Below are 26,725 nucleotides of genomic sequence, written 5' to 3' on the forward strand. Positions count from 1 at the left end.
AGCCTCCCTTGGAATCATAAGTAAGAATGGGAATATTCTGCTGGTTTTAACATACACAACCATCTTTAATGCATCTAGGTGTCACCTTGTAGAGAGCAAACCGCTGTCTCAAAGAATGCTAGGTGGATGTTATGGCTATAATTTTCAAGTATGAGAGATATTAAATCGTCTAATGGCAGAAACACCTGATTTGGATCTTTGGTTACATAATGTTCCTTTAGATCACTTTTACTGTGTCAGATCTCTTGCATAGTCTTGTGAAAAACAATGCAACATCCAGTGCTTTTCTTATTTTGTCTAATGGCAATTATCACTGATCTGATCAAACTGGATAAATTGACTTGGTTTAAATATGATCAATTTTACCCTGTTAAAGTTAACTTAATCAGTATTATGAAAAAGAATGTTCATAATATCAGAAACATTGGAAAGTTGACAATTGTCCATGCTCACATAAAGAAATCACAAGGCTGGCTGAACCTAATGAATGATACAAGCATGGCAGACATACACACATAAAAAAAATCTTAGACACAAAAAATTAAACACACAAGTAAGAAAAGTACATAGGAAGAAGCTCGGATGCTTTTTTCCCAGTGTGTCTACCAAAAGTTCTCCCTGTAAGGCAAAGTAGAATTAGATGATGGTTTTGAGTGTTTTTCTTTTTCTCAGAGGGTTACATTATCGCAAGCTAGTAACAAGGGGCATTTGGGCACATCTTGGTCCTCGTGAAAGACTTTTAATCCATCTTGACCTGGTCTGTCTTTTGATTTCTGGGGTTGTTCAGGTTCACGCGTCGAGAGGATTGGTTCATCAGTCATCAATGTCCTCAAACACAATATCGTCACAGGGCAGTGATAAAGATGGCTGTATCCTGCGTCTGGAGTACTTGAGTTGAAGAAGGTCTCCTACCTCACTGATGACACTCAGCGCCTGTGGGGACATTTATACAATAAAGAAAACTGTCACCATGAAGGGCAATATGTGACTGGGGAAAATTTAAAGTTGCATCAAGATCAAGCAAGATGTTTTATGGGAAAACACACCTGTCTTGTAAGATTAAGTCACAAATTTGGCCAAAACAGAAAACACCACTAACTTCTAAGCTGCAGATGGACGCTGTTGGTCCAATTTTTCACTCTCATTACTTGGGTGTGATATGAAGTCACCAGTAAGACATTTTGTTAGGGTACTGGAGGTGATGGGTTCATACAGATATGTCAGCTAAACAGCAGAAAGTTTTTTCTGGCTGAAACTTTTCACCCAAAAGGGATTACAGTTAGCCTTAAAAGTTCATCAGTTCAAAGTTGTTATGGTGAGTGTTATAAAAAGCTGTAGGAGCACAATTACTTTTCATTTGGAGTTGTATTTCTGGTTACTTAAAAAAATGTGAATCCATTATTCACTCACTCTCAGTTTTGTCTGTCTGCCGTTTTGTGTCGAGCAGACAGCATACAGTTGTTGTTTTTTAAAGCTTCTTCTAGCGGCCCGTTTCATCTAAAACATGGTTAATAGGAGCAGTGAGACCAAACCAAAACAATACATGTGTAGACCGCATAGCCAAAACATGTGCTAAAATGCTAAAAGCTCCATGAAGCCCAAAGGAATCACAGAGTCTGGTAATTCCCTGTAGGCTTGTTACTTTCAGCATGTGACCAATTTCACTTTCCACGTACATTTGATTTTTTGTTTATGTTTATTTGTGCGGCCTTATCCAAATATATCTTTACATTTCTGCAAAACAGTTTGTTGCACTTGCATTCTGCATCTATTTGTTACTAGTCCCTGTCTTTCTATTGACTTTGTAAGTATTTATGCTAGTCCAACTGTTTCCACGCATAGTATTTAAATGGCATCATGAGTAGGGTTGAGCATACAATCGCCTTACATGAGGATCATTCAAGTAAAACATGTCAGTATTCTTGTGGAAATCTTTATTAGCCGGCTGACTGAAGTTTAATCATAATATGATCAAAAACTTTGATCTGAAGCTCAATTCTGAAGTAAATTTTAGGCTCTAATTAACATATTAATTAATTAACTTATGGTACAGTACAGCTATGGATACAGATAACTATGTTGGTTTAACAGATGTAACAGAAACATCCCCTATAATCAGAGCGCACTGGCCACAGAATGCCCCAAATAAAGTCTTCCGTGTAGTCAGTGCAGATTAGCAGGATTTAGCAACTGCTTAAGGGGTTAGGATATTAATATGGTCACTGAAATAACTAAAAGGTCTTCAGAACAACAATTACAAAATAATTTAGGCTATGTGCCTATATTTGTGTTTGAATAACAGGGGGGGAAAGGCTCACCAGCAGATAAAGAAACACCAAAAATCAACATGACAGATCATAGTACGAGAGAGGGATAGAGAGGAAAGCTTACAATGAGAGATTTTAATATCATGACAGATAAAGCACTACGATACTCCCACTCCCTGTCTGTACTTTATTTTGTTTTTTTGAAGGTCAGGGAGAAGAGGAGGAGTGGATGACAGCCCCTGATAATACAGAACTTCCTGGAGACACCCCAATCAGACAGGAGATGGCATATACGCTGCATAAAATGATTTAAATGTATGTTAAAATAAGCTAAAGACTGGTGTTTCAGACTGGAAGACGCAGAGCAGGCAGGTCTGCAGTGAGCTCAGTATAGTAGAAGAAGAGCCCTCTTTGAGAAGAGTGGGTGGCTGTTTGATGCATTGCCAACAGCAATCACTGCTAAGCCGTCTGCGTTCTGTCAGAGCAACACGATGAGTAAAGAGGATGGTTAGAGTGGAGGTCTGAACTCTCTACACAGATAATATACTGTGGTTACACGGCACATTAACCTGCAGTGATGCAGCTGACTCTTTACTGCAGTTTCTAAGTGTAATCACTAACTGAACTTCTCCTAAAACTGAGAGTGACAGATTCATCTTTTTAGTGGCCTCTGCTGCAGAGCTGTCCTACATGGAGCTGAGAGGGATTCAGCGTGTCTGAAGTGACTCAAAGACATCTCCAGCAGCAGACATTTGGGGTCACAACAGATCACACCCGTGTCCTTCACATAACACATTTTCCCCACCATAAGATAGCTATTTTTCCTTAGATGTAAATATCTCAAAGGTCTTTACACTAACATGGAGACAGGAAGAGTCCCTTATTTCAAGTATGACAAATATCAGTCTCTAATTTTACCAGCCTTTACTACAGAGATGAGCCTGTGTTTCTCATACATAGACTCTAATTTGGCGAAGTCATACAATCCAAATTCTGAACCCAAATTGATTATTTTGCATAGTTATTCAATTGTGTAACCAAGGTTACAAGAGTGAACAACATGATAGTTTGTTGATGAAGGTTCTGAGTAATCCAGGTCATGGTAACTCTAGGTGCTGTATCGTAGGCAACTGGACTTGTTTCATTTTCTTGAAGACGTTTCACCTCTCAACCAAGGGGCTTCTTCAATTCTGACAGACTGAAGGAGTTGGCAAGTTTTTAAACTGTGTGGGTGTGACCTTACAGGGTCGTTAAGGACACGTGTCAACTCTGAGTTATAGAGTTGTTAGGGCCACTTGTGTGTCGTTGGTCCAACGTGTGTCGTCGTTCTGTGAAGGCTTCCACTTGACTCTGTCTCTTGGTTGTCTCTTAGCCAATCAAGCCAGTTTGTGTTTGTGGGTGCAAGGCTAAGCTAGTGAGTTTCCATGAATAGGCAAATAATACAATTAGCATTATTTGATGAACGGTGTAAACAGCTGACTGTTGTAAAGTTCCACTACAGTAAAACTGTGTGACAACTCAACTGTAAAGAAAATGTAGCATGTTTGTTGCTATGACAACAAAAATGCATGAAGATGCTGCATCTAAATTTAGTGGCATTTTTGTTTTTCTTAAAATGGCCCCTCTTTTATAGCTGAAATAATTATTGCATGTTACAGAAATACATTCATCAGTATTGGAGAATTAAGTGGGTGTTTTGGATTTAGAGCAGTAGCTGGCTGGACTGTCCCAGAGAGGAACAGGGTCAGGATAAGAGCCATGCTAATCCAGCTTGATTGAGGTCTGCTCTTGGCTAATGTCTAGTCGCTTACAACCTTCTCCTCCCCTGCCACAGCGGTAGTAAAAACATCATAATTCATACAGGGCCACCATCTTACAGGTACAACAGAGTTATTCATAAACCTTTGTTGGACATGTTTATTACTGAACTTTACCCTCATATGCCACACTGTCACATGCTGGCCACTACCATCTGTAAAGTTAATGCTCAACCTGTGCAAACACTGTTTGGCATTAACTTGAAAACAGAAAAACAGTAGTAGGTTTTGCTGAATACAAGGTCTCAGAGCTGAACAAGATCACAAGTTATCATTTCTCTTACCAATAAGAGTTTGAGGCAGTAACAAGAGTAACTTTTAGTGGTCATGACTATATGCACATCAGCCACAACGTTAAAACCACTCACAATTTAAGAAAAAACATTGATCATCTTGTCGCAATGCAATATTCTGCTGAGAGAGCTAGGGTCCTAGCATCTTTGACAGGCACAACCTAACCAGACATTGTTGCAGTCCAAGTATACCACCTTATGACAATATACACGATCTGCAGCAGTGTTTTGGCGGGTGGTGGGTGTCAAGTGGTTTCAACATTAATGCCAGGAACCGGCTCCCCAGCAGAACCATGCATGTAACAAGATCATCAATGTTATTCACTTCACCTGTCTATGGTTTTAATGTTGTGGCTGTAAGTATGGTAAAACCATTTTTGTTTACTGTCAAAAGAAAACCACAAATTGTCTCAGTGATAGAGAGTTTATGGAGGCCCATTTCCACTGGTTAAAGAAAAAACAGTGGATGAAAATGAAAACATTTTTCCCACGGTCAGTCATAGCAATGAGATAAAAACTCATGATTATCGATGCAAGTTGAAATGCTGAGATAAAACAGACATTATGAGACAAAAAGTCAACTTTTGTCATAATTCAGACTTTTTAAATCATAATTTCAACTTTTTTTAAATAACATAATTAAAATGTTTAACCTCCTTATGTAGACTTTTAGTAAATTACCATATTTTTTACTTTTAGCCCTTATTGAGACAGAACAGCTGACAGCATGACAGAAAAATGGGGAGAGCAGGATTGGGGTTGACATGCAGCAAAGGGCCACTGGCTGGAAGTGAACCTGAGTCTCTGCTGACGACTAAAGCCTCCATTGATGAGGCACTCACCCCGCCAGATAAACTACAATAAGTTTGTTTCTCCTAATTTCGAACAAACCCCTGAGCAGTAGCTCCTAGAGCTCCCCTTCGCTCATTGTTCCAAAGTTCCAAGTTAAACTGGTTCTGAACGAAATAGGTCACTGGTTTGCTATGCTGACAGGCAGCAGGGGAATTATCTTTTGCCCTTAAGGGACGTTCCCCTGGGAGTGTGCTGTCATATGAAAACTATGAATTTGCTGTGATGGGCTTTTCCATAGAAATAACATGGTCAAAAAACCGTCAGTATCTTGTTGCTGGAGAATGTTTTCTTTTTTTTCGTTAAAATACATTAAAAAGACGTTTTGAGAATGTGCTCATCACTAAACTCTTTTCATGTATTAATAATGGTCTCAAATTGAGATCCCATGGTTTACTCAAACAGAACAAAAGTTAAAAACTCATAAACAAATCTTGTTTACCATTAGTCTTAAAGTATGTCAATCACTATTGAAAGAAGTCAGTTACCCTGTCGAGCATTTCTTTTGTGTGGGCGGCTGAGATGCAGAAGCGTGCCCTGGACTCGATGATGGGTGTAGCGGGGAATCCCACCACCACCACCCCGATGTTCCTCTTCAACATCTCTCTACCAAATGCTCTGGTGGGACAGACATGAGGAGACACAAGAAAAATTACCCAAGTACACATAAAGGGCTAGATTGGGCAAAATGACATGTCAACTCAGTGTAGAGTTTAATAAAAGTGTTGCCCTCCTCTGAATGGATGATTACGGGAAGTTGACTGAATAGATAGTTAACATATATAAAAAAAATTAAATCCACTGAGGAAGACTGTGATGTGATTGAAAGCCCTGAAAAGAGACTAGTTAGTACAGACATAGGCATCTGTTAAAATATTTATGTCGTGTTATGTATGTCATATTATTAATGTTTTAAATTTCTGACAAATAAATCTAGCCTGATACTAGCAATGGTACCATCTCATTTTCAGTTTGATTTAAACTTTTGAAACAAAGACAGAAGAAAAAAAAAGAAAGAAAAAGTAAATTAGGTGCATGTCAATCAACTGGTTTGGAGCAAATAAACTAGGCTATGCAAAGCATAGCTTCGATGTTGGCAGTATATGCTACATTACTCACTGCACTAATAAACAGAGTATATGAAGTAGAGGTAGCCAACAGGACACATTTTTCAAAAAAGAAGAAAAAAACAAAACCAGTCGCCTTGGCCATCTAAGAGGTAAAAATGAAGACTTAGAATATTTTTTGACATAGCAATATCCAAGAAGCTACCGAGAGTGGTGAAAACTTCTCCTTCTTTCTCAGAAAAAGCTGATTCCCATAAGCACAAGATTTTTTATTTATTTTTTAAATGGGCAAGTCACCTAAAGCAGTCCCCAAAACGTCAACATTTATTTTTTTCTTAAATTTTTGCTTTTTTTTTTTTTTTGCTGTTTTCCTACCTTTTGTAATGCAATATTTCAAAATGTGCATATAAAAATGTGTTGATGGAAACACCACTAGTAACAGTATCATAAAATCTCACCATCTTGTATCCAATAATATTCACCACATTGTACTGATTTAAAAGCTGGTGAGCTAGTGCTTGAAGTCTATTACCAGCAGGGAATTAAAGCTTAAGGCTCACCCTATCTTGGCGGGCATGTAGAGCATCATGGGTACAACAGGTGAATCCTCGTTTCCATAGATGATGAAGCCCATTTCTCGAAGCCTCCTGCGGAAATACACTGTATTTTCTGCCAGCTTTCGCACACGGTCACAGCCTTTGGATGATAAACAAAAACAATAAAGTAAACCACACTTCTATCACATCACGTTTGCAAAATATGTATTATTTAACCATCATATCATTTATTAAAATTGTACGGTACGGTCATGTTATTATCATGCACATGTTATCAATAATGAGTTTGTTGATATTTGTGCTGGATTAAAATAAATCCCATATGAAATATCTGAGTTAAACAAACACTGCTCTCCTTTCCAACCTTCCACCAGTAGAAGTAGGTGATAGACTTTTTTCTCATTATCTTTAACTGGTGCAGCTTCAACTGTCTTTGAGGAAAAACAGGTCTCAGAGAAAATTATGGTGCTTTTCAATCTGTGCTATATTTCATTAGTGTGCACTGACACCTGGAGGCAGCTAATATAATTACAGCATGAGATAAAGTTCATTGAGAGACTTTAGCATCAGCTGCTTCATCCATCTGAACGCCCTTCTATAAACATAAACCCTGCAATGGTTCTGTTTGGGCTGGTGGGTTACTTTGAAACATGTGATACAATTTTAAGTGTTGTATCAAAGGTAACTGGACTTGTTTCAGTTTCATGAAGATATTTCTCCTCTCATCCAAGAGGCTTCCTTCAGTTCTAACTAACCGGAGGGAAGTTTTCAGGCTTTTATCTCTGTGTGGGAGTGTCCTTACAGAGTAAGGACACATGTGAGCCATGAGTTTCAGAGTCGGCAAGGGCCACTTGCAAGTTAGTCCAACTGACCTTCATGTGGGTTGCCAGGGCTAGGTGAGCCACAGTGTGAATGGTTGTTAAGCTGTCTGCAGCGGGAACTCAATACTGCATTGTAGCTGGGTGATGAGTAATGTCTTGGACCACCTCCTCTGTTAAAAAGATGGCCATTCCAGTTTGACATAGATAGTTTGAAAGAGGAGTAAAGGAATCCCTCCGTCTTCTCTGGCCAAAATGTTTACATGGTTGTCCTCAAAGGAATGATTTTGCTCCTTCATATGTACAGATCTGTACATTCCTGGCTGCACTGAACAGCATAAACTACCTTACTCTGTTTATGCCTTTGTGCTTTGTCCTTAGGATGGACAAGTTATCCTTAGTGAACCAGGATATGATGTTTATTGAAGAAGTTTCTCAGATGTTCCCACGACACAGGAAATAATGATGTTACGTTTTCTCTTCTCCTTTCTGTCTGCTCTGGATCTTTTAGCAGTTTTGACAAAGGTCCAGTTTGGTTAGCCCCATGTTTAAAGTCCTCCCCTGATGTATTTCTGGTCCTTCTTCTTCTCCTCTGATTTAGTGGGCGTGGTCTCAGCCCGATGGTTTAGGAGGTTTGATGACCCCCAGCTTGTGCTCCAGTAGGTGATAATAGTCAAACGGCAAGTATTAATCTCATTACTGAGGCAAAGAAAGCCCTGTAATCATGCAGAAGAGACTGGAACATCACCATCTTGCCAGCAGACAAAGGGTAATGCACTGTACCGCTAAACACAGCGGACTACCAAACCAAAGTCACTGTTCTGCTTAGTGATACTAACACCTATAAGACTCTGAAAAGAGATCCTACCAGTAGCTACAACCTGGACATGGATAACTGAGAACCTTCATCAACATGTGATGTTATTAAAAAAAACATTGTGCACATCATTATTTACTCACTAGCAGCCCCCCCATGCCACCCCAGCCTTTATCATTATTGCACCACTCACCGATCGTTGTGCCATCTTCTCCCATAATGCACTTCATAGAAGTGATGATTTGCTCCACCACAGGAGGAGACATGGAGGTGGCATAGACCGCACTGTGGGAATGGGAGCGCAGGTACTCGATAAGCTCCTAAAGCCAGCAAATACACAGGAGATAAATATAGATGAAGAGCTTTAATTACACTACAGTCACTATGACTGAGACTCTCGACTCTTTGTAACTGAGGCTTGATTTACTTGTGAGAACATGTGCATTTACATTGAATAATATTCATAGTTGGTTATAATTAGCAAATGTAAATTACCATTTATAGTTACAGTAAATGTATGCAAATAATGACTTTATATTTTTTATATGTACATTACCTGGCTTATTTTTCTTTTATTACATTTATAAAGTGTATATGCTGCTAATAGGATTAGACTGCTGCCAAAGCAATATTCATTGTGTTTCATATGCAATGACAATACAGCATCTTTCTCTTAAAATGTACACAATCATGGAAAATCTGAAACAACCACCCCTCAAACTGCAGAATGTTAAATTCTTACCAAGAATATTTGCCTTATCTCTAGAAGTATCCCATTACACATAATATCAGACATGATCGCCAAAGAAGTAGCATTTCATTACGATACAGGACACTTTTCTGAGACCATGTTCACTTGTTCCATTGCCAGTCTTTTATGACTTACTTATTTTGAAGCGGCATTTTAAGTAAGTGATTTTGTCTTTCACTTATGAAACAAGATTTGAACCTGACACAAATCTTTACAGTTCTGTTACACATGCAGGTCACAACACTTTATACTAAGATACATCCTCTAACACCGAATTCAGAGAAGCAAGTGGGAGTCAATAAAGCCAATGAAGATTTAAATAATCGTTGCATATCTGCTGACACGTTTTATTTAGATTCCTCAGCATTCCTTGATGTGTACACATTTTTTCAGAATTGTATAATGTTTATATCTTGCCAAGATTTTTGTGGACATTGTTGAGATGATAGGTGTCCTTTCAGTCGTGTGACACAAGCCGTGCTTCTATTAAGTATTTTTATGTGCATTTTGTGCATGAAACAGATTTGCCAAATAAACTCTTAAATAGTGAACACTAAACTCACATGACTGATCAGCTTTTCATGCTGTCTGCGAAAATATGTCTGTAAGCAGAGGGCACTTGTGGACCGGTGAGGAGACCAATCAATTTCTCTGCCTCATCCACCAAAGAAACATCACAGCCATTTCAGGTGGCAAGTAGCAAAGAAATGCCACCTTGCATTTCGTTAATTGATGAAAAAAAACTATTCAACACCTCAACTTTTGAAAGCAGTCTTAGTTAACAACATTTTTCCACACCTGCATAAAACTTTTGCACAGTATAAATCCATTGTACTTCAGCTCATTGTCTTGTTTACATATTTCTTCATAGCTCTGCATACAAAAAACAAAACAAAATGGAAATAAAATAAACCTACAGTGCTCCCTCCTCACCCATTTCCCTGCGATGTATCCCCCTGCAGCACCGAAGCTCTTGGTAAACGTGCCCATCAAGACATCAACGTCACAGGGGTCTAGCCCAAAGTAATCGACCACACCTCTCCCCCTCGACCCGAGGGCCCCTATGCTGTGAGCCTCATCTAGGTAAAGGTAGGCCCGGTAGCGCTTCTTGAGGTCGATCACTTCTGGCAGGCGCACTATACTGCCCTCCATGCTACAGGGAGGAAAAGTAAAGCAGAAGGAATTCAAGCAAGTGTCAAGCAAACATCTCATAGCAGTGCAGTGCAGCTTCTTGCAGCAACCAGTCTGGCAGAATAAAAAGGCACATCAAAGCTGCTCACTGTGTGTTCAACCAGTAAGAGCTAACCAGGCACGGAATCAGATCTGTCAACCAGCACTCCAGCCCCAGGAGTGTTGATGCTGCTGAACCTAATTGAACCAAAAGAGCCATCAATAGAAGATAAGTGCTGCTTCTGGAAGTCTGTTTTTTTTTGTTTTTTTGCATGACATACATGCTTTGCTCCGTTTTCAAGCAAATTCAGAGAGCTAGCTTAAAAAAAGTTTGAGTTGAGTTTGAATGTTACACTTTAAATAGCTTTACTGTATTTTGCTCAGTAAAGAACTTGAGCTGATAAAACTACTGCTTTTGCATACGCAATAGTTTTATCAGATTTCGGCTTTTAGTTCTTTACTGAGCAAAATGCAGTTTGGCTATTTAAAGTGTGACATTCAGACAGTGTTCATGTTGAAATCAGGAAGGAAATCTTGGGGATTTTCAAATTGACATCTCCAATTGTTCCACTGCTTTTGGCCAATGACACTTTCAGCATGGCTATCTCCAAATTATGCCCTTGTATTCACTCTCAGGACTGATAACACTCATTTTATTATGTTCTGCACAAACATTTTCACCAACATAGCAACCAATTAAATGAATTAAGAGATATAAACAATCAAACAAAACTTCTAAATGCCGCACTGTGCGCTAAATGGTTTTATTTAAATATCTATCTTGAAAGAAAATGGTTATGCTACCTGTAAATGCCCTCTACCACTATAAGGATCTTCTTCCATGGTCTGTGAGTCCTGGGCTGCCCGTGAACTATGGCATCTCTCAGTAGTTTCTCAAGGCTCTGCATGTCTGGCAGGAAAGATGAAGAGAGAGTTACCATTCAAAATGAAAGTTTTGGTTTCAACAGTGTTGACAACAAACAACACAGAAATTAAGCTGGGAATAAATTACTGGAAAATGAAACACTATTTCAATACGACCCTGGAATGTGGACAAGCAGACAAATTAAAAAACATAATGAATCATCTTCCGCATAATCAATAAAGTTGCCATTGTTAGCACATTAGTCGTAATACAGTGCTTCTTTAATGAGGCAAAAAAAATTATGACCAGACACTTTTTTTTAAAGCCATTTAAGAAAAACTGAAAAACTAAAACACTATATATACTTGAGAATTAACTTGCAAATTTGGTGATTAACACTTTTGGCTACTTAGGTAGTAGCTAATGGCTGTATGTGAAATGTTGGTTGCTAATCATAAGAGGGTAATTCCAAAGACATAAGTAATTACTATTAAGAACAAAGCTCACCATGTCAGTAAGGTCATTATTGTATTATTAAGATGACCAATCAGAATTATCCATTCAATATCACACCGACTAATCCAACCAGATTATCTGTTTAAAACAAAAAACAATGTTGATATTTGGATGTAGCTGCAGAGCCACGCTGTAGCTAGTTGCCCCAATGGCTGTTGGCAATTCTTAGCCAATCTTTTTTTTTTGCTTTTACGACTCATTATAATTAATTATAATTAATTAATTATTATATACACAAGAGCTATGATAGGAGCCACCGTAAAGATAAACATATAGGCTCTACTTGTTGTGGTGGGTATGTCATCAATAGCAGCTAGCTTCTTTCTGTGTTTTACATACAACCCCAGATCATTTTCTTATATATAATACATTTTGGGCTACAGAAATAAGAAACAGTATACCGAGACCACATTTACAGCTGGTATTAAAATACAATGAGTATCTAGACAAGGTATTTAGGTAAAAAGCAAAAGATAGCTAACATAAAACATAGATTGTAGCTCAAATGTAGAGTCAACACGTATGAGGCTGAAAGGGCATGCCTCTTGGTGGTTGAACATCTATTTTGTGCTAATGAAAGCGCCACCAGAACTGTGTGAAGAACGAAAATCAAAATTTGTGGGAAAATGAATGAAATACAGAATAACTTAATCAGCCATTAATACGACCTACTTAATATTGTTCAGGATCCCCTTGTGCACCCAAAACAGCTCTGACCTGTCAGGCCGGGAGTGCCGTTGCCATGAGGGGGTGTACGTGGTCTACAACGATGTTTTTGGTGCCTGTCAAGAGGCATCCACCTAGATGCCAGGACCCAAGGCTTCCCCACAGAAGATTGCATTGCAACGAGATGATCAGTGTTCATAACATTAGCTGTCAGTGATTCTAATCAGTGTATAAAAGGTATTACATTTGCTAAAAAGAGAGGACAAATGATTAAGAATTTGTAATAGACAGTGTTTCACAAGGTTAAAAAATGTAACAACAATTAAAAAAGGAAGTCTGGGGCGGATTGGCCGCCACTTCAAGCTGCGTACGTGTAGGTTCACTCTGGAAGACAGAGATCCCATCTCATTGGAGATAAGGAGAATGCATTAAAAATTCTAGATGTAAACACAAAAGGCACCATTAGATTTAGTATTGATTTCTAATAGATATTTTGGTTTATTATCCAGATAACGTTTCAAAGATATAGACCCCATTTTTAATACCAGGTGTAAATGAGGTGTGAATGGCAATATGTCTTTTTAATATAACATTTTGATATGTGTGTTTCTTACACATTTTTAATAACATTAAAAATGTGTAAGAAACACAAAAATCTAAATCAAACAAATCAAACCAGTTAGCCGTGACAGTGAGCCAGCATGCACAACATCAAGATTTCAGGCATCATGTTATTATTTACCCTTGTGCTTTTCCTACTGTGATATGTCAAAATATTTTTTTTATTAAAAAGGCTTATTACTCCAAAAGAGCAAAGAGGAAAAAAACGCACTGGTTAGCTTATTTTTTTTTTGTTGAAAAATGTTATCATTTTGTCTAACTCCTAAAAAGAACCAGAACGATCTTGGCTGGTAAGCCTTTTTAAAATACTCAAAGTACGATAAGAGACATAAAGTGAGGGGCCAACTCTCAAAGAGTGCGCGTCTGCATTGCGATGCATGTCTTCTCTTCTATGTATGACAGTGGTGAGAACAAAATGTCAAATAGCAGTGGCATGCAGCATATGTAAAGTTAAGTAAGAAAATCACTAATATTCTAAGTGATAAAGTATGTACGGGATCTATTGCATGTACAGTAGCATATATAATTATAAAAGTTATTGTAGCCCTCTCACTCAACTCTGTTGTAGGATTTTCATGAATACCCCTTTTATGTATCAGTCTTGGTGAGAGCTACTAAAATTCTAATTTGGGATGTTTTACAATTATAAACACACCTTGAAAATGACCCTGGCTAAATTGCGGAGAGGCCTGGTTAGTTTATCAATAGCTCGTATTCAATACAAACATCAGCATGAAAAACACCTTTAAACAAGAATTTAGCAATAATGAACAGCTTTAATGTCTAAACCTTGTGGCTCATATATTTTTCCTTCCTTTGTTTGTTCCTTTGTTTTGAATCACCTCATAACCAAGAAATACACACAAACATTCAAAATAGTGACAGTTTTTGTAGTGTTTCAGTTGGTAACAGTGATGGCGCGCATGCTGGAGCTCATATGGAAATCCACGTTGAACCCGCAGGTCAGGATACTCACACCCGAACCACGGAAAAGCAATCCAGCAATTTCCTCCAAAACCTCTTCCCTAAGGCAGCGACGTGACAAGAGACCCGTGCCGAGGTTTGGTTCTGCACCGACTCCTCTGTCCTGCAGCAGCACGTGGTCACGTCCAATGTCCAACCTCGTCCGCAGCTTTTCCTGATTAGCAGCTGGCGATGCTAACCTTTAGCAACAGTCTCGTCCTTGTCTTCAGCTTGCGCCAGTAACGAGCCCTCACTTCTAAAACATGCTCGGTTACGAAATAAGCAAACGCTCGCTTAAACTCCCGGTTGATAATGGTTAATAATAGTACTGTTTCATGAGGTTATTTGAAAGTTTAGTTTAAAGAAGTTTTTTCTCTAGTCCTGCCACTCTAACAATTCACCAGGTTAATCCCCAACAACAGAGAAAATGATTGACACCTGTCCAAACAGATGAGAACCCAAATAAGAGAAACCTGAGGTGTTCAAAAACCTTTCAAAACACAGGACATTTTGGTATCCTTCACCACATTAACCATATAAATATTAACAGCAGCAATACATTGATAGGCATCAGAACTCTTCACCAACTGAAATAAATGTAATAAACCCATGTAAACAATCAGCAGGGTGCTACATAAGAAAGACTACAGAGAGTTCTAGAAAAAGAAGCAATGAATGAAGATAAAGGCAAAAAGCATTTAAAGAGGGGGACAAACACACAAATTGATCAGTAAATGCATGCATACTTATAGGAGGACCTATTTGTGAACACAGACTGACTCACTGTTGTGTTTGAAGACTCTGATGGTGGACCCAGAGAGTCTTGCTCCCAGAACCAGAGAGGCATGGTTTAGTTCATCACTCAGAATCAGACAACCCTGCAGGACACCACACGCAAGAGTCATTCATACAAGTAAAAGTTTGTTCGATTTGTTTTTATCGATCTAAGAAAACAGATTACACATACAGGCCTATTCAAAAACAATCGTTAGTTAGTTGATAGTTGATGTTAGTTGATATATTTTACTGAATGGTGGGTCTGGGGAATCTGAGAAAATTACAGTGTGAATGCTGTTTTATTGATTGCATTGTTTTGCATTGGGATATTGGGTGACTACAAAGCAGCAGTCCTACATTTTCCACAGCTATGCGGTGAAGTATCCACCTGTAAAACAATATCAGCAGTGAAGTGACAAAACCATCTGGTCTGACATGCATTCGAGCCAACAGTTGCCAATGCCAAGAGGAAGTGCTGCCTGTCGATATGAGGTCTGAAGGTGGTTTTGTGTCTCTATGCATTTGGTGCTACAGGTGCCCTGTGACAGTGTGATGTTAAGGAATCGCTTTGTTTGCACAGCGTAGAGTATATATATCTAACAAAAGTGTGGAAAACTGATTTCATTCATGGCATTAATGCAAACTTAATGTTCACATAAAATAGAGAAAGTGACAGAGAGACAGAGGAATACAGAGAGAGGGGGAACATAGTAAAGAAAGTACTGTGACCACATAAAAGAAATCTGACTAAAACACAATCAGCAAGAGAAAGACTGGAGATAAGAAATGGTAGGGAAAGTGCGCTGCAAGAATAAATGACACAGCTTAAACAGGAGAAATGTTTCACCTGTGTTCTTACCTTTCCAGTCAGTGCTGGTATGTTCATGGAGTTTGTTGCGAACCCCATCCCAAACACCATGGCTGACTCCACGCCCAGGAACTTTGCTACCAGTTTCTCCAGCTCCTCATGCCTGTCGAGATTACCTGAGGTTCAGATGCACAGAAGATCACACCAATCAGAAGCTCAAAGATCTATCCTTACATAGATTGGTGGTAGTAGTTAAAAAAAAAAAAAAAAAAGTTGAACATTTTGGGAAATACACTGCACAGTATATCCCCCCAGCTTTTTAAATTTGCCCATTAACATAGCTTTACTATTGATTTACTGGATTACCCTGCTCATTTAGTCTTTTCTTGAAAAACAGGGCTTGTGTTCCCTGGGTAAAAGGTTAAAGGAATAGCTCCACATTCTGAGAACTATGCTTTCTTGCAAGCCACTTCATACCACTCATATCTGCATGCTATATGTTTTATGAGTCTGTGGTGGCCAGTGCTATCCTCTATGCTGTTGTGTGCCTGGGCAGGAGGCTGAGTGTAGCAGACGCCAAAAGACTGAACAGAATGATTCGCAAGGCATGTGGCATTGCGGGAGTGGAGCTGGACTCTGACAGTGGTGTAAGGTTGTTGTTAATGCAAATTTGTGCAAGCCAAGCAAACTGCAGGCTGCAGTGACATACATAACACAGGGAGCGTATGATAGTGGTATTGATTTTCTCATCCAAAGCAAACCTGAATATATCCCAAAATATCCAGCTGTTGATAAAAGGGTTAACTCCAGTCCTAGTACATTTTCTCAGAGCGGCTTTAAAGGCACCGAATGTAACCCTCTGAGGCAGCTTAACTTTTTAGCACACGCCCGTTAAGAAAACCAATATCTGCTGTGCAGCAGAAATAAACAGGTTTCCCCCAAAATAATCTAATAAATGAATTCAATGACTTTTCAATTACTTTCCAGACCCAATTCCCTGAAATTCAAGGACCAAATACAGCATGGTTTGGGACACGTATCAAGGGGGAACTAGCAGGTTTAAGGTTGGCTTATTATTAGCTTTCGTGCTTGCTTGGCGTGACCTGGATCATTCAACTTTAAAGGGGAAATATGTCGTTTTTAGAAAATAATTCCAAACTAATTGGATAATAATACATACTCAGAAGTATTACATTTTTTCCATAACTGAATAAACAAACTGTTCTCAGGGGAAGATAAGGTCCCTAGAACACTGGTTGAAGCTCGAAGGGTCTGCCAAATATAAGCAAAGTAAAACAGTATGAATGAGTTTGTCAATGACGATCTTCTCTTTTGATTTTAATTTTTTCCCTCAACTACGTAGTGCACCATGCATGGACACATATGACCATTGCAATTTCTCAATACAAGTGACCTGTGAAACAATGACGAAATTACAGGACACACGGACAGACAGCAGAACATAGTGTGCTAATGTTAAGTGGAAATAGAAAATATCAAAAGAACTTCCTATTCTTGCACAAATTCTGCAGTTAGGTTCCAGCGATAGCAGAGGTAGTGGAGCGTGACGCGTTTTTGTACCGATCTCCTGCCTAGTGCTTGCAACTCCGACGCCGTACTTCATGGTGATCTCGGCTGCGGAGTCAGCACATGGGCCAGTGTTCTCAGCGAAGCCAAGGTAATTATAGGAGCCCAAGTTAATCACATCCAGCACTACCCGACCTGTGTACCTGGAAGGGAGACAGAAGAGGATAATCAGACAGAGGAACAATCAATGAGAGCAAGATAATGTTGTTGCAAACTTATTTTATAAACTTGATGACTTGATGAAAGACGAGATTCAAATCGATGTTGTGCAAGTCCTATTTTTTTAAATCGTTCTCATCTTGAGTGGCGCCTGCCATATTGTTTGATACAACTGACCCCCTGTTCTTTCACAAGCACTCCATGTTCTCTGATTTTGCTTTCTGCTCTCCAGGGTTGTGGGTTGTCTAACTCTACAAACCTCACTGCCCCTACACTGACCAACTCCACCACAGCTGTCCTCCAAACACCAGCGAGAAGTCAGTCAGGAGTGATGGGAAAATGCAAACTGGGGTATGAGAGTAGCAGAATACACAGTTTCTAATTAAGTAGAAAATGATATGTTATAATTGAATGTCTTTTGAATCTGTAAGTGAGACCAAAAACTGCTATCATTTTGTTCTCTCATATTTAATCAACGCTCACACACGCACACACATACCCAGAGTGACTGAGATGATTTAAATGTGTGAAAATGTCTTGTATTCCATGGAGCCACAGTGCTCTCCAGTGGACAAGCTTGAAAATACTTTTTCTAACTCATCTTTGCATGTTACCAGACAATGTTTAAAGTATTCCCTGTTATAATAAGTAAGTTAGTATTAGGCTAGAACTAAAATAAATGTGTGTAGTAATTATTTAGACTGTCTTAACAAGTGTGTTTAAGTTTTAACCCAGTATTACCATTTTTGAATTGTTAATGATTTAATGATTCATATGATTTATGTTTAAGACAGTCCACATTAAGCCATGGTTACATTCTGGAAAGGTGAAACACAATTTAATGAAAATGTTAGTTTAGTTTTAGTTTTCAGACCCTAACCCTCTAAAAAAGAGAAAACTGGCAGCCCTGCCCCCAGGGACGCCATTATCAAAGTGGACAAAACAGAGGGACATCTCTCTCTAAGCATCACTTCTGCACTTTTAAATACTTCTTGAAACTCTTCACTTTAAGCTTTAAGCTCTTTACTTAATATTTACTTAACTAGCTCTTTTTTTATATATACACTTCACATTTATTCTCTTCAAGACATCACTCTTGAGAGAAGTTGCTCATTTTTTTATTTTTGTAACTTTTATATTTTTCATCTTCAACTTTTGTTAAGTTTATTTCAGAAGAAAGTTCTGTTTTATTTTTGTTTTGTCAAGCTAAAGCTGTAGTCTGTTACCATTATTTTGTTATATTTGCAAAAATTGTCATTATGATCTGACAGTAGAAGAAGATACAGGTCAGCTGTGTAAAACTCCACTGTCTGTGGCTCCACCCAGTGGCTGCACTTTGATTTGCAAGAATCCACCGCTCCCCGATAGACTAGTAATGTTACTGTGTTTTTCTTCTAAAGTGAACGGTGTCACTTTTCTTGGTATTTGTGCCATGGGACATGAGAGGGTCAGCACAGTTAATACTAATCCTCAACTCAGGGCATTAACCACAGAGCACACTTCCATTTTCTATTGTCCTATTAAGGCCACAGATTACAGTGTTTACTTTCTTGAATTACTGTAAAGGTCTTTCTCACTCAAAAGTCCAGTTGTAGTCACGGGACGTTCGCTCCATCAGGTCCACTTTGGCACCTGGGACGCTGCATATGGGCCTGTTCCAGTTGTCTCTTATCCGCATGTAGAGGTTTCTGGTGTAAAAGTTCTCAAAATCCTGGTAGAGGGGCACAAAGTCCTGAGAAAGAATAGAGAGGGGTGCATTATCTTTATATATAAAACTACTCCAAAGTACTACATGCCATTCTTACTGTTGGAAGGTTTAGCTGGGAGGAATTCAATCTCTAGAAACATAATCTTTAACATTTAATGACTGAGGGCGTTCATTTCCCCTGCTTCTTGAAGGAAACATCCATGGGATATCCTCAGGGTGATTTAATGACTTCCGCATGTCTGTCCCACAAGCTTCCTTTCCTCAACAACACCACATACTTAAAAACAATGGGCCCACTATCATGAGTTACATAAGAGGCTGAGAACAATGTCAGTGGCCAAGGACATGTTCCAAACGTGCCGATAACTCCAACATTAGCCGTGTGTTGACAAAAATGCATTCCTGTGAAGAAAAGCAACGAATATGTGAGAAGTTCCATTAGCCTCAATGATTTTCTGAGGTGCACTTACACAGACACCTTTCTCAAAAATCTATTTTGGGATATCATTACAGTTGACAAGATTCCATCAAACAATCTAAGGTTTGTTTGCCAAATGTATGCTTTTTGTCCCAACACCAAGCTTGAAGCAACACTGCTTGAAATGTCTGAAATACGAGAACCCATAGCTTCCGCTGTTAGAAGGCTTTGTAGGTTGCAAATGTCACTTTGGTTCAGTCTGGTTAACAAACCAACACACTGATCAAGTCTGTATTTCCTTTTGTTTACATTCTTGTGCCTACATGCACAAGGCAAACGTCCAGTTGCCTTGCAACGCAAATAAACCCCATTGACACCTGAGAGACATCTGGCTTTCTTGAACTTGACAGCGATTTTTGCTCCTGGCATTGTCACTGTGCCACTAAAACAATCAACATTCCAACATTACACTGTTGTACAGGGAAGTATGCTGCTGCAAATCACAACAACTTGGTGCTCAACTGCCATCTGTCAAGAAAAGCTGCTTCCAGTGATACAGGGTAAAAAAGTCACTACCAGGTCATAGACAGGTTGTAAATTGAAATAGTTAAACATACATCTATCTATACTTATTCCTGCTTTTATTTTGTTGTTTACATATTTCTCTCTTCCTGAGATGACTGGACAAACCCATGTGATGTTGTGAAATCCCATTATGTTGTGTTTCTGTGGCTTCCCTTACCCTCTGCTCCTCCTTCTCCCGGGCGATATGGCACCTCTCGATCTTCCAGTGCCGGAGGAAGTCGCGGAGGTAGCCAAAGATAGTGAGGATGCCATAGCCCATGTAGGTGAGCACTGCCACAAGCATGGGCGTCTCCTCAAAGGACTCGAGGAAAGGACGGTTGTACTGGCTGTCATGATGTGATGCTGCATGGACCTGTGCAACATGGCAAACAAGAAAATATAATGTGCTAAAACAAAATATAATGTGCTAAAACATCAGTAAAATTAGAATGGAACCCCACCAAGGCCTAACAGTCAGCTTTAATTCGATCAAACCCAATCCAATATAAAACAAAACATTTAAATCTGCTAGATCTAGATTTTTGTTTGGGTCCGGATCCACCTTGTTGGGACCCACAGATGAAGTCATTCATTGTGGATTTCAAAATGGACTCTGAGCTGAACTCAGTGTCCCAGAATTCACCATTCTTCACACCTAGGTGCAAAATTCAGCTTTGAGCTACTATTGGTCAGGGTGACAGACCTCCTCTGACCAGATAGTCAAAACTCCAGTGCCTTCCTTGTTCCTACTCTCTCACTCAACGCCCTCTACTTCTTCAACTTCTTATCCTCAAGGGCTCCTCTCCATCTCCCCCCACAGGGCTGCCTGCCCTCAAGATCTCTTCTTCTGGGCCTAACAACTGCGGAGCTGCAGCAGGCCCAAAGAACTTCTCACTGCAGCGACGCGAAATCCTGCCAGTATTCCAGATCAGTTAGCACCAGCAGCTGTGACGCAAAGCTTGCCAGCCAACTTCACAATATGAGGAACACCAAGCAAGTTACCACCGAGCTGCTATCCTTGCGAAGGAAAGGAGTGAACTGTTTCCTCCTCCGCCAACTTTCATCAGTCCTCACACAGCAAGAACAGCATTCAACATTGGAATCCCAACCTTCTCCTGCAACCACCAGCACCTTTTCTTCAAAGACTGGTAACGCTGAACTGGAGCTTAGATAGCTGCTTTATATTTATTTCTACATTTCTGTTCACCTATATTTATTTATTTCTGTATTTCTGTGTCCATATGTTAATGAGGAGGTAGGAGGTCCTAACCTCAGTCAAGAGCATGATTGGTCAAATCGGAGAGCCAGACAAAAGCAAACGATTCCTGATCCCAAGCCTTGCTCTCGGTAACGTTGTAAACCAGCTCCAGTTAGCTTAATGGCCTCGACCGGTGTGACAGGTTAACTGGCATTCACTTGAACTTGCGAGGGTCCCAGATGTGCTGGTGGTGTGGTTTGAGAATCCCGTCTGGAGACGGGTCCTCGGCCATGTCCGCTTACCTGGAAAAACATTCTGCTCATTGCTCCAAGTAATGTATATGTGTATTCGTTTTGACGTGGCTTGAACACTACTATTCCACACTGAGATGCGACCTGCAAACCACTGTTAGACGAGCGCTACAGAGCACAAATCGTCCAAAAGTGCATGTTGTTAGAAGCTTTGACTCATATTCAATCCCAAATAAAGCCTTGGTTGCTTTTTGGCGAGAGTTTCGCTTTAAAATGAACGGCAGTCAAATTCCTTACTAAACCAGAGCTTTTTGGCGAGAGTTTTGCTTTAACTTGCGAGGGTTCCCGATGTGCTGGTGGTGTGGTTTGAGTATCCCGTCTGGAGAGGGGTCCTCAGCCATATCCGCTAACCAGGAAAAACATTCTGCTCATCAATTCAAGTCATGTGTATCTGGGCTGTGACCTGCAAACCACTGTTAGACGAGCGCTACAGAGTACAAATTGTCCCAAAGTGCATGTTGTCGGTTTCATATCTTTGTCGTGAATGTCTGTACTCTCAAATAACTCATGGGTGGAACAGTCTGAGGCATTTATTTATTCATTTATTCTTTTATTTATTTATTTATACAAGTATTTCAGCATTTATTTATTTATTCATTTATTTATGCATTTATTTATTCATTCCTGTATCTATTTATACATTTATTTATTCATTTATGCATTTATTCAGTCTTTCCTCTACATTCATTTAGGAGTGGCGGCCCGCCACTCCTAAATCCTAGCCGCCGCTCCTTCAAATTTCTTTTTTTTTTCTTTTTATTAAATTATCGCAAATACACCACCGCCGCATCATATCTCCACCTTCACAGCAGAGTCCTGCACTGGGTCGGGTGTCGCGAGTGCTGAGGTAAACTAGATAACTATCTTCTCAGTATCAGTTCCCCCCGCCCTCCCCCAATAACTTACCGGTGCCATCGACGTTAATTACTCACGAGAGCACGTCCTTGAAAGTGACATCACGGCAAGCACCCAGGCACCAGGTCAGAAAGTCAGAGGAGTGTCATCTTGAAAATAGGGCAACAACTCACCGGAGAAAAGGTAGACTTATTAGCTTAAGAAAACTTATAATAGATTTTGTAAGTTCAATAGACATTCGCAAAATATTGATGACCAGCTAAGGTTACGTAACATATCGGTAGCTTAATCAACTGGGCCCGGTGCCAACTCAACTCAGTGTCGCAAACGTGAGTAAACTAATTGATAGCATTAAGCGAATACACGCCATGATGTAACTGCTGACTGCATTTTCAGATGAGCTTGTTCAAATATTTCTCAAAACCCAGAAAAATTCATTGTTTTGAGCCTGGGTGCAATCTTTGCCACTGATTCTACAGCCCCATCAAGAAATTATTATTTATTGTTTTATTTTTTTTATTTTATTGTTGTATTTTTGTTATTATTTTAATTTTTACATTCAGCCTTTAAAAAGCCCTTTTCCATGCCAGCCATTCAATAAAAAGGGGGATTATGCTGGGCATAAAAGTAAAATCTGCAGTCAAGTGTCATTTGCTTACGCCGCCACGGCTCCCCGGAGAGCCTGCCCCCGCTGCTGAAAAAAATCCTAGAGTAAACACTGTTATTTATTCCTGTATTTATTTAGCCTATATATTTATTCATTCATTTATTTCAGCATGTATTTATTCATTTATGCATTTATTTATACATTTATTTATGTATTTATTTATTTATTTATACTTAAGTCAGGTTTAGTCCTCCATAGCCCAACACTGAAAGCACCTTATGGATGCATTCATGAGTAAGCATCACCAACGGAACAGATAGCCCAACCTTTAATATTTGTTTTGCTTTATACATTGCTGGGTAGCTTTGTCAGTAATGTAACATCATAAATGATTGGTTGGCTGTCAGGTAAATGTAACTTAGTGAAAAGTACAATATTTGCCTTAAAAAGCCGAATGCGATAATTTGCTAACCCATTTACATATACATTTAGGGCATTTAGCTGACACTTTTGTCCAAAACGACTTAGAATGAGTACATTTGTCACAAGATAGAAGCCGCAACATATCACCATCGATCAAGTAAAAAAATGAAAAATAGAAACAATTTTCAAGCCCTCATCTGAGCATTGTAGCTGCTATCCATTGCTGACATATTCATACTTCATCAACTTCATTTCTTTTTTCTAAATATATGCTTCTTCTGAATTTGAAGCCAGCAACACTTTGAATACAAGTTGGAACAGAGGCAACAAAACACTGGGAAAGTTGTGGAATGCTTAAAAAACACCTAAAAGGCTCAATTGTTCACAAGCAAGGATGGGGTGATGTTTAAAACCAGCATTATGTAGCATAAAATGGGGGTACAGTCAGTAGACTGGAAAAGTGCTATAGAATTTACTTTACTATCACCATGTATACAAGTTATAACTCATCCTGTTATGCAAACACATTTTTACCTCAACTGTAGTTAAGTTTTGCATTTGGAGTACTTTACGAAGGTGTACAGTCTGACCCCCTGTGACTACTTCTGCTTTGGTCGTAATGGTAACAAACACAGTTTGTCTTTTATTCTCATTCGCTGAGCTTTGTGTAACTCACTTAAAGGTGACTTATGTGCAGCCAAACTGTAAGTGGGTAAAGGATTAGAAATCCAACACTGTATTAAACTCTGCTTCAGTTGTATACCAACTATACAGGACAGAAAACAGTGTGAGAAACAAGCCAGGGAGGGAATATTTGACTGCAAAAAAAGGACAGAGCTGGTTCTGCTGATGTAAATCTGTAATGCACTCTGCACTCGTGCAGAGTGACCTACAACACAATAATAAACTTCACGTGTAGATCTTTCATGAAAAAGATTCAACCTCATGCCTCTGTTTTTTCCATACAGACACTCACTACTAAACTTCACAAAAGGTTATGCAATTCCTCCTTCCCATCGTGCTCGTCTATGTGCTCGTGACTATTAGGCACTACATGTGACCGGTCATGCCTCTCTCTCAAATACCTTACCAAGCAGCAGCTCTAACATCTGCATGAACTGTGCTCAGATTTTTAGCCAACCCACTCCAGTTTACTGAAATACCAGCAGAGGTCTGTCCACTGATTACAATAACCAGTTGAAAATGACTTCAAAGACCTTCCCGCTGTAAACGGTTAACTTACTGAGTAAGATGCCAAATGTGTCTTACTATGAGTGATGCTTGATCTACAAAATATCAAACACAAACAAACCCATGAGTCATTAGATGTTTAAAAAAACACTGATTTCACCTCGTTTGGAAAGGCAGGGAAAGAAAGCTCAGACTCAAATTGTTTTTTTAAAAAAAAAACCCATGTACATAAACATTTTCGTGAATCTAAATGCTCATGTGTGACAGCATCTCCTCACAAAGTCAGAAGAGACCTGTTAATTGGGACACTTAAAGTGTGGAAAGCTGATTATCCTCTGAGAGAGAAGCAGCTTCAGAAGCGTGCAGACAGTCTCAAGGGACAGCTTTAATTGAACAGGTGCACTGGCTCAGTGTCTCCCTTAACAATAACTTCAGGGAGCCATACAGTTGCCACTTAGAAGACTGCAATAAAAGATGTGCGTAATACTCTATCATTCAGTTTGAGACAGAAAGGAGTCTGAAAGTACCTCAAAGAAGACACACTTGACTGATGAGGTAAGGACGCAATCTGCTAACTTTAATTTATTATTTATTGTGTTTTATTTGCCATTGCTTTTATTTGTTGCATTTTATTTATGAAGCACTTTGTGATTTCTATCTGTGAAAAGTGTTATATAAATAAAGATTACTTACTTACTTACTAATCCAGGCAGACAAACGAAATGTCCCAAGCTGTTTGACTGGCTCTGGCGGTATGTGCGTGTTTCTAAGCATACATATTATACACTGAGTAGCATTAGATAGAAACCAGTGCAATGTAAACTTTCAGAGCTGTCACACCCGCCTTTAAAAAAAAAAAAAGTAAAAAAAAAAAAAAAAGAAAATCGTCGCACTATAAATCGACTGGGGGGGGGGACTGGAGGACAGCGAGAGTTGAAATTTCATTGAATTCATATGCTGCTTGGTGCAAATATGATTGCTCCGAATTAAAGAACGTGTCGTAATATTCTGAAAAAACATTTGATTTATGTTTCAATGAGGTATATAGTGTTAAGACTGCGAGAAGACTCTTTGAATTTGAATACTTCTTATGGAGTTTGGCGTTTGTTCTTTAGTGTTCGAGAGAATCTCGGCTCGATCACAATAAACTGTCAGACATTCAGCAGCAGGACTCAGTCGACACATGCAAGCTGTTAGCGTGTGATATTCTAATAACACTGAAGAGAATAAAAATGACAGCAATGACAATATCGTCCAGGTGTTTCCGGGTCCACAGACTGGATGCTTCCCCAGCCGGCTTCCCCAGCCTCTCCTCCCCGTCCCATCCCGGGCCTCACCTCCTCTTCCTCGGGCTGGCAGTGGTGCTTGGGCTGCTGCTCATGGCAGCGGTGAAGGCTCTTCAGCACGCCGTTTTTCTCCAGGTTCAGTCCGTTCTTCACACGCTGACAAACGTCCCCGTCGGCTGGCTTGGTCGCGGGGCTTTCGGTCATTGCTGGCCAACGACTGTGGAGCCACGACAGTAACTTGCATGTAGGAATACGGTGCCTGCCTGCGGTGCAAGGCGGTGACAGTATCCAAGCTGGGAGCGATCCGAAACCACACTACAAACTCTTTCACACGCTCACACACGCACACTGCCACACACATACAGAACACACTCTGTACAACCTGAAAATTCAGACGCTCAATGCCGGAAATCAACGCCCATAAATAAATATTGGAGGCTGCAGACGGTGGCGGGGCCATGCGCTTCACATGTACACAGGGCGTGGCTTAGTGGACATAACTTGATTCCCACTTGAGTGGGAAACATCTGATGTTTATGATACTTTCAAGAGGCAAAATTGTGAACTTGACCTCAAGCGTTTCAAAAATAAAAAATAATAATGCAATCTTAACAGCTACCGTGCAAAATCCTGTAAATTTGGCCTAAGTCAAATACATGTTAAATACATGCATGTAAAAGGGGCATATCATGCTGTTCAGATATGTCAGGCAGTTCATTCAGAATGATTTTGAGAATAAAGTAGACCTTTTTGATACTATCTCTGAAATATTGTATTCTTGCTCAAAAAAATATTA

At 39.5% G+C, this 26,725-nt stretch overlaps 1 protein-coding gene across 2 annotated transcripts in view; it reads right to left on the reverse strand.

Annotated features, from left to right (window-relative positions):
* The window catches only part of LOC115566204 (serine palmitoyltransferase 2-like), a 28,217-nt gene extending 1,819 nt beyond the window's left edge, over positions 1-26,398 (reverse strand). The window contains exons 1-12 of one of the 2 annotated variants that reach the window (XM_030391968.1): positions 25,981-26,398; positions 20,237-20,431; positions 18,946-19,100; positions 17,204-17,352; positions 15,674-15,798; positions 14,822-14,915; positions 11,211-11,316; positions 10,170-10,389; positions 8,679-8,805; positions 6,854-6,989; positions 5,715-5,844; positions 1-933 (exon numbers count right to left, since the gene is read on the reverse strand). The exon at positions 1-933 is cut by the window's left edge and continues 1,819 nt beyond it. In XM_030391968.1, coding sequence (XP_030247828.1) covers positions 814-933; positions 5,715-5,844; positions 6,854-6,989; positions 8,679-8,805; positions 10,170-10,389; positions 11,211-11,316; positions 14,822-14,915; positions 15,674-15,798; positions 17,204-17,352; positions 18,946-19,100; positions 20,237-20,431; positions 25,981-26,133 — 1,710 coding nt within the window. In that variant the 5' untranslated portion in view covers positions 26,134-26,398 and the 3' untranslated portion in view covers positions 1-813. Of the gene's footprint in view, positions 934-5,714; positions 5,845-6,853; positions 6,990-8,678; positions 8,806-10,169; positions 10,390-11,210; positions 11,317-14,821; positions 14,916-15,661; positions 15,799-17,203; positions 17,353-18,945; positions 19,101-20,236; positions 20,432-25,980 lie in introns of both variants that reach the window. The other variant, XM_030391967.1, reaches the window with a different exon arrangement.
* Positions 26,399-26,725: the final 327 nt, after the last annotated feature.

The sequence above is a fragment of the Sparus aurata genome, chromosome 16, assembly GCF_900880675.1.
Source record: "Sparus aurata chromosome 16, fSpaAur1.1, whole genome shotgun sequence".
NCBI lineage: Eukaryota > Metazoa > Chordata > Actinopteri > Spariformes > Sparidae > Sparus > Sparus aurata.